The sequence below is a fragment of the Tetrao urogallus genome, assembly GCF_951394365.1.
Source record: "Tetrao urogallus genome assembly, chromosome: 26".
Lineage (NCBI taxonomy): Eukaryota > Metazoa > Chordata > Aves > Galliformes > Phasianidae > Tetrao > Tetrao urogallus.
This window is the reverse complement of record NC_136839.1, coordinates 1,079,279-1,095,429: the sequence shown is the minus strand read 5'-3', so window position 1 is coordinate 1,095,429 and position 16,151 is coordinate 1,079,279. Positions and strand designations below refer to the sequence as shown.

General features: G+C 49.9%; 1 protein-coding gene across 1 annotated transcript; it reads right to left on the bottom strand.

The window, feature by feature from the left end:
* Window positions 1-919: 919 nt before the first annotated feature.
* On the bottom strand, window positions 920-7,377 carry FBXO47 (F-box protein 47; the record flags this gene model as incomplete). The annotated part of the gene is made up of 10 exons (XM_079547251.1): window positions 920-1,038; window positions 1,387-1,546; window positions 1,934-2,076; window positions 2,485-2,631; window positions 3,078-3,254; window positions 4,031-4,139; window positions 4,350-4,427; window positions 4,640-4,716; window positions 6,637-6,807; window positions 7,197-7,377. The coding sequence occupies 10 exons, from the start codon at window positions 7,375-7,377 to the stop codon at window positions 920-922; spliced, it is 1,362 nt and encodes a 453-aa protein (XP_079403377.1).
* Window positions 7,378-16,151: the final 8,774 nt, after the last annotated feature.

Below are 16,151 nucleotides of genomic sequence, written 5' to 3'. Positions count from 1 at the left end.
GGAAAAACGCCTTGGGAATCTTTAACCTCCCAGAAAATCACCGCAGGGCTCTGGTCAGATGAGGAGCTCTGCTGAGATCAACCGGGATCCCTGCGGCTGCACCATCGGCTGAAGGTCGGCTTTCCGAAGCTCAGCCTGCAGCAGAAGCCCTGTGCTAAAGGAGCATAGGAACGTGTGAGAAGTGATCGGGGTGGAGCAGAGGGATCTGTAATCACACAAACAACTGCGTTGTAAGCAGCTCACAGCCAAATGCTCTTTATTTGGTGTTACACACCTTTGGTTTGAAGGAACAGAGCAGAAAAGCAAAGGTTTTTGTAAGTAGCAAACATTTACATGCTGAAATGAAACAGGGATCTCAGCCTAGGTGCGTTCAACGCGCTGTTAGCTCTGTTATGGTTACAAACACCTTAACAGCCCTGTGACCACGCAGGCAGGGGAAGAACCTGAAGGCACCCTCAGTTTTGGGGAAGAGAACAAGGAAAAGGCCTCAAGTCATCAAAGCAGTTTGGCTTCTTTTGGGAATCCACCTCTTTCTGCCACAACTTCATGTGCAGCCCTTCTGTTGTACCACGAGGGACCATGGCAGACTGGAAAAACGTGGCTGTGCTTCTCTAATTCTGTCTTTTTATTTTTTCTCGCCAGATTCCCAAGAGAAAACAGAACAGAAAGATCAAAACGGTTTTGGTTCTGACCTGAGATAACACGCTTTGCTCCATGCGCGTGCATCACATGTGAAAACGGCGCCGTTTTTGATGGCGTGTGCAAACAAAGTCAGTGGGAAAGGAATGTGGTTTGTGTTCCCAACGCAAAGGGCCCCGACCCGCTTCCTCAGTGCTGCTGAGTGCGAGGGGCAGAGCTGCAGAGGAGCAGAGCGGGAGTCTGCGAGCTGCACGGCGCCCAGTGGTGCTGCTGCACAGCATCAAATGGCGCTGCTGCCACTTCTCATGGCCTGGTAGAGTATTTCCTTGTGGAAGTTCGCTTGTGCGTTTACGAGGTGGAACAGGTTCAGAAAGCTGGCGTCCTCTTGGTCTCGATTCCCTGTCAACACGAAGGAAAAACCAACTCAGTGACTCTCTGAAATCTCACTCCGCGTTTATCGCAGAGGCCAAATCAGCAGTTTCCACTCAGATTTATGAGGCATCAGCTGTGCTGCACCTGATGGTAGGACAGCTGTGAAATAACACGCGAGACGCCCTCCGAAATCCCTTTGCTGGCTCACCCAAAGGTGGTGAACACAGGAACAGTTGTGTGCTAGGATGAAAACCTGCCCTAAGCGAGCCGTGCTGCTCGCTGCCAGAGCCACAGCTGAGCTCCTGCTGGGGCTGAGGAGACGTGCACAGCCTGCTGTGGCGCACAGAGCTGCAGGAGCTCAGCCTGCAGGCTTACCGGCCAGCACTGCCTGCAGCGTGTCCATGACCATGTGAGCAAAGGCGTTCTCCACGCTCTGCAGGAAGATGTTTCTCTCTCCCGGGGTGCTGAAAACTTTGCAGACCTTCTGCATCATTTTTACCGCCCAGTCCATGCAGTACAGGTCCTTCTCACACACCTGACGTGCACACGAGATATCAGAAACGTGGGGTTTTTTTGTGACAGGTCTGACACTAAAAAGGCAAGGTGAAATCTTAGCTCTAACAACGGACTCTAACGAATGGCTGCATGGGTTGCAACCAGAGCTAACTGTGGGGCATCACTGCCAGGGAATCTCCTCTGCCTTTTGCCTGAGGTCTCTCTCCTCAGGAGCAGGCTTGCAGGCTTGCTGCCTTGCAGAGGTTGTGTTGCTGGATGTGTTGCACAGGGACCAGGCAGTGACAGAGCACCAAGTCTCCTGCTGGCCTACTCACGGATCGTAGGAGTAGATGGGGAAACAGATTTCAAGTCTAAGAAAGCAAATCTGGGGGCAGAGAGACAGGAGGGGCTGCTCAGCAGCACTCACCAAGGCCAGGAAGACCACGAGTCTGGCCAACTCCACAGCTCTTCCATTCACTGCTTTGCTGGCCATGAAAGTGAAGCAAATGTTGTTTCCACTCAGGATGAGGAGCCGAGCGTTGTTCTCCAGCAGCCACTCGCGGGGAACCACTTTGTAATGAAATTGGGACAGCCTTAGTGAGCCCCAGACAAAGAGGAGAGCCTTTATGGGCTGCTGAGGAAGGGGTGAATTTATAAACCGCTGGCTTTGGTGGTTAAGGAGAATCGGGGGGGGGCTGCTCTCAGAACTGCAGTCAGACAGGGCTTGGATTTTAAAGGTCTTCACAGATTCTTAAACTGCTTCACAATGGGGAAAGACAGCCTGGGTTTATAAGCTGGGTTTCTCTCTTCCTCAGCTTCTGCCCGGCTTCCAAACCTAATGGCTTTTCCAGTCACCCCTCAGCTACTGCAAGGAATATTGCAGTCGGTTTCCCAAGGCGCTGAGTGTCTGGAATGCAATTCATGCTGGAAGCTGTGAGCATGCAATGCTGTGGATTAATGAGGAAGCTACAAACACACCTGACAGCTCATCCACAAGGCTGATAACATCGTCTGCTGTCCACTCTCTTGCTTCTGCGTCGTACAGGAGCTTAATGGCATCTGCTAAACCTTTCAGACTGGTCTCATCTGTTGGTCCTTCTATCATCTTCTGCCAAACCACGTGTCCTGAGCAATATTAATCACAAAGCAATTTTTTGAACCAATGGAACTGGGCCTTAGAGCAGAGTCAGAGGAAGGGAGTTCAGGTAATGTAATTCAGCCTTGGTGACAGGGAGATTTTTCTTCCATCGCTTTGCAGGGGTTGCAGCAGCAGCAGATGGGGTGACTTAAAGAAAGTCTGGTTGAATAGCAGGGAAAAAGCATTATTCTTGAGGGAAGCAAGGAGCTTCTTTGAGGTTTGTTCAGCCTGACTCTGCTCTGCTCAGGCTGCAGCTCCCTCGCTTTAACTGTAACTCAACATCTACGTTTGTCACGTGCAGCTGCACATTTGTCTCCAGGTGATACGATTACATTGGATTGGCATAAAGCCGGGATCGGAATCGCTACACCCTGCAGGAAACCTCGCTCTCAAGGGAGACATTTTGAACGGTGACCCCCCCCAAACTACTTGCCATCAAGGGGGGACACTGGCCCAAAGATGATGTACAGCAGGCGAGCTTGGTTGACCATTGGCCACGGCTTTAAAATGCGAGTCAACCAGAAGGCAGAATCACCGCGATGAGCCCAGTGGGTCAGCAGGACGCTCCTGCAGAACAGCCTGATCCTCAGCTCCAGCTTCCTGGCGCTTCCTGAGGGAACAAACACAGGCATCAACCCGCCGTCCCTCCCACAGCACAGGGATCATCTGCCAGGCAGAGGGAGAAGGGATTTCTGAAGGAGGGGGCGCTGATTCTCAGCCGTTTCTTGCTGAGTTTGGCTCCTCTGGGTAACTTGCAGTAATTCAGTGCCCCCTCTGGTAGCCCTCTGCAGCGTCTCCTGCAAGCGTGCATTCAGCTCTGCTGGTTGATTCCTCTGATCTTTTCCCTCTGATGGAATCAGTAAGTGGAAACAGGAGGAATCGTGTGTAAAGTGTTCCACGGGAACAGCCAGGGCAGTGCTGGCCAACAGGAGAGCTCCTGCAAAGTGGACTTCAGAAATAGCAGATCTAATTGGCGCTGCATCGCTTCTCTCCTGGCTGCTTTCTCATCAGTTTCCCTGGCAGTGCTCTGCAGGAGACACCAAGCCCATGTTTGGAGTTGTGTGTGTGTGTAACACCGCACTGCTTTGAGAACGCAATGGGAAAATCAGCTTTAAAAAGGGGTGGCTCTCACGAAATCTCGCCCGACCTTCGGTTTTGGTGGGGAAAAAAAAAGGAATCCGTACGAAGGCAAAGTTTTTGCTTTAGGATTCCTGCTCTGCGTGTGACAGCAGGGCTGCTAACAAACTGAGTCAGGATCAGCGTCAGCGCCTCGAGGCTCGGCGGAGTTAAACTGCTCTCAGTGCTGATGAATCGCAGCCATCAGGATCCATTTTTTGGCTTCTCCATGGCGCGCTTTGATTTGGGAGGAGCTGCTCTGCTGCTTACCTGGTCTGCAGCTGACGACTGCCTGCACTTTGCGGGGCAAATTGCTGAGCTCACAGAGGAAGTTGAAGACCCGGTGACACTCCAACTCATCCCAGCCTGCTATTAGGATCTGGAGACCACAAAAAAGGGGGGGAATAGATGGATTGAGCTGCAGGTTTAGGTAGAAATGTAACTTCTCATGCGAGATAAATGCAAGCTGTCCCCTCCCACCCAGCTTAAAGCACTCTTAAGCTTCTCAGCATATTGCAAAAGCACAGATGAATTGGTAGAATAAATTCTTTTGGGTGATACTCGCCTTCTCTCCAGGAAGATGCCATACCTGCAAAAATACCCCATAGCATTGTAATCCTACACAGTGCAGGGGACTCGGACAGCCATTGATTTTAAAGCAGGAAACCTGTAAGCACAGAACAGCAATAATTAACAGTAATTAACACAGGCGGGTTCCTGAGGCTGAAAATGCTCACGATTCCTTGCGTACGGATCAGGGGGGTGCAGGACTCAAACTCATGGTGCTGTGGGAATGGCCTCCAGCACAGGGACAGTAAGAGGCCATTCCACCACAAATCACTGTAAAGGAACTCGAGGATTCAGAGCAGGTGGGCTTACTTCAGAGAGAACCTTGTGCACGTACTTCAGCCTGTCTTTGGTAGGCAACAGAAGGGTGCATCTCTTAAGCAACAGCCCTGCAAAGGAAATAAACACAGCTGTGAGTTCCTCACCGGCACATCGTTACTGCATTGCCTGAGCTGGATGTTCAGAAGCATTTTTTGACAGCTTGCTCTTCAGAAGCTGCTATTGGAGTAATACGTAGAGTGGTAGAGTTATTGAGGTTGGGAAAGACCTTTAAGTCAGAATAAGGTCAGAATTTGGTTGGAAAAGACCTTTAAGCCAGAATAAGGCAGGCACAGTTAATGAAGAAATGAAGAAATCTGCAGAGAAGCTCGTGCTTTGTGCTGGGCTGCCATCTCCCACAGACTTCCCCAATGTCAGACAGTGCTTTTTGCATTTCGTGGGCTCTTTCCTTGGAAGCATTGAGGTCCTGCTGTCAGACCCCGAAATTGAAGGGACTCGTGCAGCACAGGCAGACTGCAGCCCTCTGGGCAGGGATGGTTTTTCCCTCTGAGCCAAATAGCTGTAAAGCAAACACTGATTTTGTACCTGACCCCTTAACCAAAACGTTCTCTTGAGCCTCCTGCTGATCACCTGTGGATACAGGAGATGCATTTTTGTTGCTAGGCCTGCTCTGACGTGGGGCTCACACCCCTGTTCAAGCCAGTTGCCATTTCATGTGTGGTTGCTACGATGCCTGAGCCAATTTTAATTAACAACAACAACAGAACGACAACTTCAGGGTATCAGCCTCATTTTAGAAACGAGTCAAGCACTGAAATTATTTTAAGATACCTTACAGTCTACGTGGCTTGCCTACAATGAGATGTCTTTGATCTAAGCTGCATTCTTTTGCCCTGTGTGTGCCTCCAAACTTACAGCTGTAATGCTACATCTAGCCATCGTGTCATTTGATTTCTCTGTCAAATGAGCAACAGTGTTTTTTAATCAGCTCCATTAATACGGGTCAAATGAAGTTCCAATCTAATCTGTCTGATGGATTAATGCTTATGGTGGATGGGTGAAGAAGTTTTTGGCTGCTTTACATACATGGAAAGTGTTCCATCTCTCAGTGGTGGGCTGAGTGAGTTGGAATAAACGCTTTAAACAACCAGCAGAGAAAGTGAGAAAGCAAATTCTAACACAAGGATGCACAATGCTCCTCACTACCAGCAACTCCATTTGGATCTTGGTTTCTACGAGGCTGTGCTAAAAGAGGGCTGAATAAAGAATTAATGGGCCTTTCCACCCAGCTTTGGTTCACACGCTGTGTGCCATGACAGCCACAATGCAGGCACTGCCCATAACTGGGGCTGAGGAGGAGCTCTTGGTGCCCATTTCGGCCTTTGAGCTCTGTGACAAGGCTGCCAAAGAGAAATGCTCAGCAGTGACAGCTGTGACCACGCTTTCGTGGGGAGGACACTTCTCTTCCAGGAGGTGGGATGTGCTCTGCACTGCATCTCCTGCAGGCTGTCAGCCCCTCTGGTGGCAGTGGCATTGGAACCAGGCTGCATTTAAGCACAGCAGCAGCATTTTCCCAGGCTGAGGAATGCAATCTACTCCAAACTGACACAGGCAGGCGGTCTGAACAGCCACATTCCTCCTGTGAGCCTGGGAGCCCTGCAGCTTTCTGCTGCAGTTTCCAGTTGCGGTGTCCAAATAAACTAAATTTGGAAAGACCTGCTATTGAGAACAGAGCCAGCCCCTCTGCTTTCCATTTAATGTGAAAAAAAAAGAGATAAACACGGTGGAGGAGGCCGAATGCACAGCATTTATCCAGCACCAGGAGGTTCTGGCATCATTTCAAGCAACCCCCCCCCAGTTGATGGTATCAATGTGGGCCGTTTGGCACAGTGAGGAACTTCACTTCCACAGGGAGCTGCGAAATGTTTTGGGCTGTGCCCTCGGCGCCCTGCTGACCAACGGGCAGAGCAGAACCCTTTCAACCAAGTTTGGGTCCCCTCTAATCGTTACCACCGGCTCCGAAGGATCACCTAGAGATTTGTAGTGCTCTATTATGCAGGATCCGTCCCTCTTGCCAGGCAGCTTGATGTCATGGAAGTCCCGCAGTAACAGCCTTCGGTTTCCTGATGGGGTTGAGATGTAATTAACGAGGCGGTTGCTGATGGCTTTTGACACCATGCTCAGCACACTGATGTCCTTCACTGAAAGAGCAAAACCAGGCGTAAGTCTCTGCTGCAAGAAAAGCGCTGATGAGCAGCCAATAACTCCAAAAGCAGGTCAAGAAACGAAGTTTGTAATTCATTAATTATTTTCCGCTTAACTCATTTCCCAGCAGACTGGGATTAATTAGCAGTGTATTGATCTAAGGAATACTTGTCACACAACAGGCAAAAAGTGTTTCCAACAGTCTGCAATTACGTTTGACTTTTAGAAACGTGGTTCCTCGCAGACCTAAAAGCAGAAAATTCAGACAACGAGTGACATGAAATGTCCTCAACTCACCGAAAGGGAAAACATTTTAAATAGTAATGGCTTTTGAAGTGGTGATGCTCAGATATTGCAAACAAAGCCTCTTTTGTCAGAGCCTCACCTGAGAGATAGCTCAGCAGCATTTGGAAGATCTCTAATGGCAGTGTTTTAAAGTATCCCAGTGTAGGCAGAGATTGGGAATCTGTGTCCACAGTGCAGCAGCTCCGCCTGCAGCGTTGGTTACTGCCTCTGTGCTTCTGGTTTGGGGCGGAGGTGCAGCTGGTCCTTGCAATGGAGGCCATCGTTCTGCTGCTCTCACACATTTATCCTGGGGAGAAAACAGGAGAGTCGTATTTTCAGATGGGGAAAGTCTCTGCAAAGGTAAGAAGAGGAAATGGCTGTTGGCACAGCAGCAGAGTGTGAAAATCCTGGTTGGGTGCAGCGCATAAATGTTGGAAAATAGACAGGTTGCAGTCATCAACAACGTTCCCTTACCTGATCACACAGATTATTCAACAGGATAAATAGTAATAAAACAGAGGTAGTGATGTTATTGATGTTACCAGAAGTATTCTTGATTGCTTTAGAGTGCTAATTCCACACATGTGTGCTGACATCCGACCAAACCAGAATACTACAGGTACAAAGCTGCAAACTCTCTATCTCCAGCAGCATTTAAACTGACAGGTGGCTTAATTCAATGTAATGACTACGTGTGCTGTACAAAGAAACCGCACAGTATTGCCTGATTCAGTGACACAGGTTTTCCCCAAGCGAAGGTCTGAAAAGTAGTGAGCTTTGAGAAAGAGCTGAGCTTTTGATCTGCCTTCTGCTCTGAGTCTCTGGGGTAGGCGCACCTCACACTGCCCAACAGCAAGACTCAGTGATTCACTGCATCTTAACGTTTCACTTTTGTGTGTGTGTGGTTTTTTTAACACCATTTCTTGGTTCTGACAGATGAGGATTCAAGGAAACTGACAAAGAGAATGAGCGCTGCTGTGTGACTAGAAGAGCTGGCAGCGCTGGTAGCAACACAACTGGAGTCTGTCCAAGCTGCACTGCAACATCCCAGTTACTGTCAGTGGGAAATGTGCTCAGAGAATAGACTCCGTTGTTTGAAAGATCAAAAATTTACCAAAATTACAGAAAACAAGTTCCAAACATCCCTCGTATTTATTGCTGAAGCATGCAGGCCGGGCCTCTGTGATACACCACGTCCACAATGGAAGCTCTGTCTGTACTGACAACAGAAAGGACGCTGGGCATTCCAGTGGAAGTGTTACAGATGGGCTCTGCTGAGGGCAGCGGGGTCGGCATCGACCAGGAGAGGAAGCCGTGCATTGCTGGAAACATTTTTAGTTTAGCTATGTTACAATCTTAGCACAGACTGCTTATATTTTGTAGCTCCGCAAGCACCAGAAGCAAATGTATCTGCACCAGAATGAATGTTTCACTTGGCTTTGCTTAAGCCAAAGATAGAAAATGGATGCAATTTCCAAGAAGCCTGTAAGAACCTTCAAGAAATCACCCCCAGATAAACAGAAAAGCTCCTCCTTGCTTCCTCTCTGGCTGGTTTTTTATTTCTTAGGGAATTCAGCCAGAGCAGTGCAATGCTCTGTGTACCTCCATCTGCTGCTGGGACTCCGCTTGTTTAGAGAACTGCTTAATGGAGACTGGAAATTGAAAGGTAAACGTTAAATATTTAACAAGCTCAACCCATAGCACTGTCCAGGAAGGTTCATCTTATTTGTTGCTATAACCTAATTTGTTTACAAGGCCGAAAGCATCAACTTCCTATCTCCTATACAACCTTCCCCGTCCTCAAGCAGTCGCTAAATTCCTGCTAATGGACGCCCTTCAGCCCCACGGATATTTCCCCCAGCCCCCTGTTAGCCTTTGGCAAACACTTGTTACAAAAGCTTGTTTGCTCTGGGGATTGGTTTGGATCCTCTCCATTCCCCTCACTCACAGCCAGTGACATAAAACCAATCGCCTCCAATATTAGCAGGAATTTACTGCTTTTCCTCCTCAGGGAAGTGCATGAATTCAAGTGAGGGACGGCAAAAAAAACTGCCGTGGATATCAGTGCTGTTACCCAGCGGCCCAGACTGACGGCTGGTGGGAAGCGTGTTTTTATTGCTGCTCTTTGGTGGCGCAAAGCAGTGCAATAAAAACCCCAATTAGTGAACAGCTGCGATGGGGACGGTCTGAGGGCGGCGGTGGAGCGACAGCACAGGAATCTCTATGGGAGCAAGAAAACACCCGCTTCTCTCATCGTTATTATTAGTATTGTTGTTGTTGTGATGACTTTCTGTCCATTCGTGGTGCTGGGCGGGTTGTGCTGGGCCTTTCATCGGTGCTCCTCAGGGCCCTGAGGCCGAGGCGCAGCGCCAGGCCGCAGCGCAGCACACAGGGCTCCCACAGCCCCGCAGCGCCGAGCCGCCCCACACACCTGGAGGGGAAACGAACCCGCTTCATTCGCGCATCTAAATGCGATCTGTCGCGATTCTGCCGGGCCTCGCTGCCCTCTTTGAGCCCCTCAGCGCCTGCGGGGCTCAGTGTGGGGCAGGCTGTGTTTGTGTGCTTCAGCGTCTTTTTATTCCTTAAACCCGAAAGTGTATTCGGTGTATGTGGAGGCCCAGCTCAAACACTTCCCTTTTCAGGGCGCCGGTTCTCTGTAAGGCCAGCCTTGTGACACCAGGCGTTTCAGAGGGCGCTGAAGCGTTTTATTCCAGCTCTTCAGAAGCGTTGGCCATAATCTTCCCCTCCTAACTGCAGGCGGGAATTACTTTCCCGCCTTTTCCCCTCAGCAGCCCAGACCCCTCCGGAGCCCTTCCCGCCCTTTGGGCCCCGCCCTCTGTTTGATTCGAAGCCACGCCCCTTCCAGCAACGTCCTCGCGTGGTCACGCCCCCTCATGAATAATCAATCGGTGCAACACAACGTCCTCTCGCGTGGCCACGCCTCCATCATCATTAATTAACATATTGTTCCAGCAACGTCTCTCTCGTGGCCGCGCCCCCTCATGAATAATTAACACCAGACTGCCGTTGAGCCTCCATTTCAGAGCTCAGCGCCATGAGGCGGCTCGGTCCGTGCGGTTCCCGGCTCCTGCAGCGGGCTGAGGAGCCCTGCCACGGCTTTCTGGTGGCTGTAGATGCGTGCTGTCCTCGTCTCGGCCCCAAATTGCAGTGGGTGGCTGCTGCGGGGCCCCGAGTTCACCCGGTTGCATCCCCCAAACGCACGGTGTGTTCCACGTGCGTTCCCTCGCAGGAGGCTGCTGGGTTTGCCTATAGCAGCAACGTGGCACCGTCTGCCCCTGCTAACAACCTTCCTTTCCTCGCTGCAGGGGTTACAAACTGCCCTGTTGCATGGCACTGTCACAGAGCACGGTGCTGCTGCGCGGACGGGAAACCACATGAGACGCTGTTTTGTTGAAGCAGCAAGCCGTGCTCACCAACAAACTGATTCTTAATGTTATTTCTTCTTAGGGCTGTCTGGAAACCCGCATCTCCCTGGGGAAGGGCAGCTGGAGCCCTGGGGAGAGGCCTTGGTGCTGCTCCTTCCCATACGATGGCAGCAGAGGGCTGCAGCTGCTTTTGTGCTCTTCTCCCAACGTGTTTTTCTGCTGGCACGGTGATGTGTGGGGTTTTTTGATGGGGGTGGGGGGGGAGGGTGTTGGTTTGTTGCTGTTTCTTTTCCTCTGGAACTTTATTTGAATCATAAGGGTTAGAAAAGAGCTCTGAGATCACCCACCAGCCCCTCAGCGCAGTGCCGTGAGCCTCACCTCCGAGCAGTTCTAAAATGGTGGCTGCTCTCCAGCTGAGCGGCTCCTGACTGCGAGATAAAGGGAACCGAAAGGTTCAAATAGTAACAGAGCTGCTTTTGAGGGATGCCAGGCCATCAGCTTGTCCTGTGTGTCCATTTGCACCAATGCTGCTCGGGGTGGATATGGAGTGCCCTCCTTCTGCTGTGTCTTTCTGGAGCCTAGCAATGGCTTAAGGGCTTCCTATGTCCAGCTACTTAATGACTGGCATAATTAACGATAGCAACGGTGGCACCAGGTTTGGAAATGAAGTCGTGTTGTGTGGTGACGGCGTTATCTTGTGTTTGTTTTACGCTGGTTGAGTGAGTCACGGCGTTGTTGGTTTGCCTTGTTATTTGAGGTTCTGCAATCCCAGCTGATGTTTGTAAGCTGCTTTGGGCTGACGGGATGAAAGCTAATAAGGAAAAAGTACAATTGAGCTTTAGAAAGGAGGGTAATGGTGCTGCTGCAGTCACGGGAAGCTGCGAGGTGGATGGGAATGCTGTGTTCAAGCATGCTGTTAAATTCCTTCATCCATGGTCTGAATTTTTGGCCCCAGGAGAACAGCGCAGTTCTCCATCATTACACAGTCAAGGCAAACGCTGCAGAACCCTGTGATAATATCAGTATTTAAACACATAACCAGGTGCAAATCATCTGGTTGGCTGGGGATCCCTGAGCAGAAAAGCGTTGGTGCTTCAGGGTGGGATGACAGAAGCGTGCAATTAGCAGGGGGCGGTTGGTTCATCCAGCTCTTCTGTGCGGTGTGCAAGGATGAGGAGGGGATGGAGGCCCTGTTTTGTGCAATCCCTTCAACGAATTCACATTACTGTGTCCTCTTGGGTCTGCAGTTCTCTTTGAAGGCTGACAAATGGCACAGGTCTGAGAGGGGCAGTGCTGTGTGCATATCCCAGGGTCCTGGCCCAGACCTCTGGAGCTGTTGGATCTGCTGAGAAGATGAATTCTGATAATGCAGCGTCCTGTTTTCATGTTATCTTGCTTACAGAACACAGCAATATGGATGGGATTTGTGCAGGAATTTACAGAAACAAAGAGAATCGAAAACACGACCAAATAGGTAAACAGAGAACAAATTACGAGTATTTACTTAATGCATTCCATGCACTGAGTGGTCGAGATGACACCTGGCCTGGTGCTCTGATCCTGGCTGGTGGTGCTGCATCATCCGCGTCCTCGCTGCAGTATCAGAACAGAGTGGCATCCTGCTGACGCTTAGGGCTACAGAAAAGCATAACAGAGCCTTCACACTGCCTGGAATTTCCATCTGTCCTTGTTCGTCGCTGGGTTTTAAGTGCCGTAGTCTGGAGCTTGTGAGGAAGGAGGGCAGGAATGGGTTGAATGCCAGGACTTGCCATTTTCTCCTTCTCTCTTCTACCTCACTTTGGGGCAGTGGTTGCAGCTGAGAGGAGTTAATAATGCTCTGTCCCCCTACAGTGCCTTTCTGCCAAGGGTCTCCAACTGCTCTGTGTGCCTTAAAGCTGCTCGAGGAGCCCTATGGAGGAGGGCTGCCCTCACCCAAGTGGAGCAGGAGGGCTGAGGGTTTCCTCGGGGTCACTTGGAAACAGCATGGCAGCCCTGAGCCGAGTGTTCAGACAGAGGAAACGGGCTGAGGGAGCACGAGGTGGATGCAGAAGGGCTCAGGTTTGTCTCTTGAGCACATTCCTCATCCTTGGTTGGATATTTGGGATTCGCCTCACACCTCAGCATTCCCTGAGCTGATCTCTAAGCCTTCCTGTCTGCTCCTTCCCTAGAAATAATCTTTATGTTATTCCCATCTTTGGCTTTTCTGCATCTTCCCCGTTTGCAGAGAAATGGATACGGACGCACACAAAAAGAGAAGTGGATTACCAGGAATTAATTAGCATCTCCAGTCGTGTTCCTTGGGTTTTCTGAAGAGCTGAGCAAACCTGTCAGCGTGTGACTGGTGCTCTTCCTTTCTGTTTTTTTTTTAAGATGCAGCGTTCAGCCCTAAACAGATGGGAACCTGTCAGCACAACACGGAGATAATTATCCGTTGGAGCCATGGGAAGCTTCATGGCTGAGAGGAAGTTACTGCAGCCAGTGCAGCTCTGCTTTATCATCTTAGCAGTTTTTTTGGACGTAGCATATTGGTGAGTTCCATTATTCCTTTGAAGAAGCACCAAGAACATCCTTGTTTCCATAGGGGGGGTGCATTGATGATGCTGGAAATTGATCTTGCATGGGTATTTGGGTGGCATTGGGTGGAAATGCTCCATTCTGGCAGCGCAGCGCTGGGAGGTTCTTGTCCTCCCTCTGGAAATGAGAAACAGAACCCATTTCCTGTTAAAGAGAAGAGAGAGTGTTCTGCTGAGCCAGCAGGAGGTGGTGAATCTCAGGGTTCCATGGTACACCTCAGTCTGGATGATCACCTCCGAATCGCCTCGATCTGTTCTTCCCTTCTGAGCCACCCCTGCTGCCGCGCTGCATTGCTGCCTCGTGTCTCTGCACAATCAGTGCTGCTGTGCTCAGAGCCCAGTGCAGCTCCCCCAGCAGCAGGGAGATGTGCTACAAGCATTGCTGATGCGGGAACCTGGCATCTTTCTGGGTGAAGCGTGCAGCAGAAATGCGACAGCAGTGGTGGGAGTGATTTTTTGCAGCAGAGGGGGAAGCGTGTGAGGTAGGTGTGTGAGAAGTCAGCCTCTGCAGTGATGTTCTTCATTACCAAACCCCTACCTGTGCACACGTCTTCATCCCTGTTTAATCTGTTGATTCTCTTTTGTGGGCGTGTAGAAAAAGGTGAATTCCCAATGGATTTTGGGGGGTTATGGAAACAGCCACCTCCTGAGATGGGCACACGAGTGATGCTTGCTGCCACCTAAGCAAGTAATGCTTTTCCCCTTGAAAACCACTCCTGAGCATCTGTAAGTACTTTGCTTTTGTTTTACTATTACTGCTAGCAAATTCACAATTTGTGAGAAAGGAAATGATTCCCATTCCTGCTTTCTAGACGAGGAAACCCAAGTCACAGGCGTTTAACATGAAGCAAGGACCTCAGGAGCCCCAGTATTCCCAGCTGTAACCAGAGCTTCATTCTGTGGCTCTCACAGCTCCAGAGCCGTGCCTCCATTCAGGGTTCCATTCCCCCACCCAAGGGCCCTTTTGCAGCAGGCTGCTCCCTGTTTGCTTCACAGCCATTCATTATGGCTCAGCCTGCTCAGTACCTGCGCTTGCATTTGCATTTCCAAGACATGAACCCTTTGTTTGTGGGATGGCTGCAGTGTTTTTTTTCCCTGCTTTGGGGGTGATGCTTGGTGTGAAAGCTGTTTAGGAGAGCTGATTTTTACATGTTTTTCCCCCTTATTTGCATATTATAAAGTGTTTGCTCGCTGTCTGTGTTCCAATTATAAATCTGCTACTTCTCTGCTCATAAAAATAACCAGAACGTGGCACTGGTGGAGATCTCTGCTCACATTTCAATTCCCTTATGGCTGTATCGTGTGAGCACCGTTCTCCCAAAGCTGGAAAAGGCACCCGGGGAGGGGGATGAACGGGATGGGGGGCACGGGAAGGTTGGTTCATAACCCTTCTGTTAATCCATGGTGTTGATTTGTTCTCCTGCAGCGGTGAAGAGAGCCCAGAGCTGGAGGTGGGAACCAGAGCTCTCAGATCAGGGATTTTGAAGGTGATTTGCATTTATGGAATCCTTTGGTGCAAGGGCAGGGATCAAAACACTAAACCTGACTAGAGGAAGTCGGATGGAACAGGCAAATCTCATTGTTTGAGCTGAAAAGGCTTCTAAAATCCTCAACAAGTTGAGCAGATAAAATTAGAAGAAAATTACAGCCTTGGTGCAAACCTCAATTACAGCCCTTTTATCCTTGATACGTCCTGGGAACACCTCCTGATAAGATGTGTTATTACTGAAACCCAAATGCCTTTAGAAAAGGTCTCTGTGTTCTTACAGAGGCCTTTAAAAGCACACAAGATGAGAATAATTCAGGCTGTGCTTCCAAGCCTGCATAAGCATAACCAATAATCCTTAATTTGAAAACAAAGCAGTCCAAAAAGGAAGATTTTTTTTTAATATTAAGACTATATTCCATGCAGATAACCCACAGTAAATACATTGCATTGAAAGACAGTTAAAGTGCCTTTAGTCCCCCTAAAGAGTCCGACTGTGCTGTAAATTCAAGTATGTGGAAGGTAGGCCTTCAGTTCTTGAGAGGAGTCGTGATGGAAAGGTTCTGGGTTTGCTTTTCATGTCCTGGTTGTCCTCACTGTGTTCTGCAGCACCCGAGGGCAGGATGAGCCCCTGTCCCAGGCTGGTGATGGGACACACAGGGCCAGCAGGAGAGCAGTGCTGGTAGAGACATCGCTCTCTTTCTTCTAGGCAACAGCAACGTGACAGCTGGGTTTTAACAGACGACCTCTTCCGTGACAAAGCCACATGCAAAGGGAATGCAGAAGGTTGGTGCCTGCTGGCTCGTGGGCTTCCCAGGGGTGAGCTCTGAGCATCCAGAGCTCCTGGAAGGTTGGATGGGTGGCACAGCACGGCCTGCTGAGCTGCGCGCTCCCTGCCAGGACCCCAGCCTCTGCCCAGGGTATGGCTGCAGGCAGAGCCTCACTGCTGTGCCCCAGGTGGAGCCGATAGCACACACCTGACAGCACGCAGCACAGCCTGCTTTGGTTTGGCTGCTTTGCTTTAAGGAGGGGACAAAAAAAAAAGAAAGAAAAGAAACAACAAAACAATGAAGCCTTTCTGACTGCAGGCACTCAGAACTTGACATCAGTCCTGCAGCGCGCTCCACGTATCTCAATCACTTCCATGCTATGGCACTTGGATGTTGTTTTTCTCCACCTGAGTATCTGATCCTCTTTGGAACCCTTTCAAGGTTCTGGCTGCAGTGATTTATACAGCTCCATCGCACTCCATTTAAAGTCTCTTTTCTTTTAAACGTGCAGCATTTCAGACGTGTTGGCTGTTACCTAGCATCTTAGGGGCTGTGGGGGAAGAGGAATACCTAAAAACCTTGTGTGTGCATATTAAGGAAATCACTACCAATAAGGCCATTATTTGAGGAGGTGGAAAGCCAGAGAAAATTCCTTACCAGCTCGTAACCATCCGGGGCAAAAACGAAATGACAACGTTCCTCTGAATTCTTTCTACTTCAGGGAAACAGGGGAGCAAACAACCTTCCCATGGAAAGCTTTATTTGGGAATTAGGTTTGTCTTCAAAATACGTCTAAAGAGAGACTGCCTGGGTCGTAACAACTCAGCACGACCCAGCCTG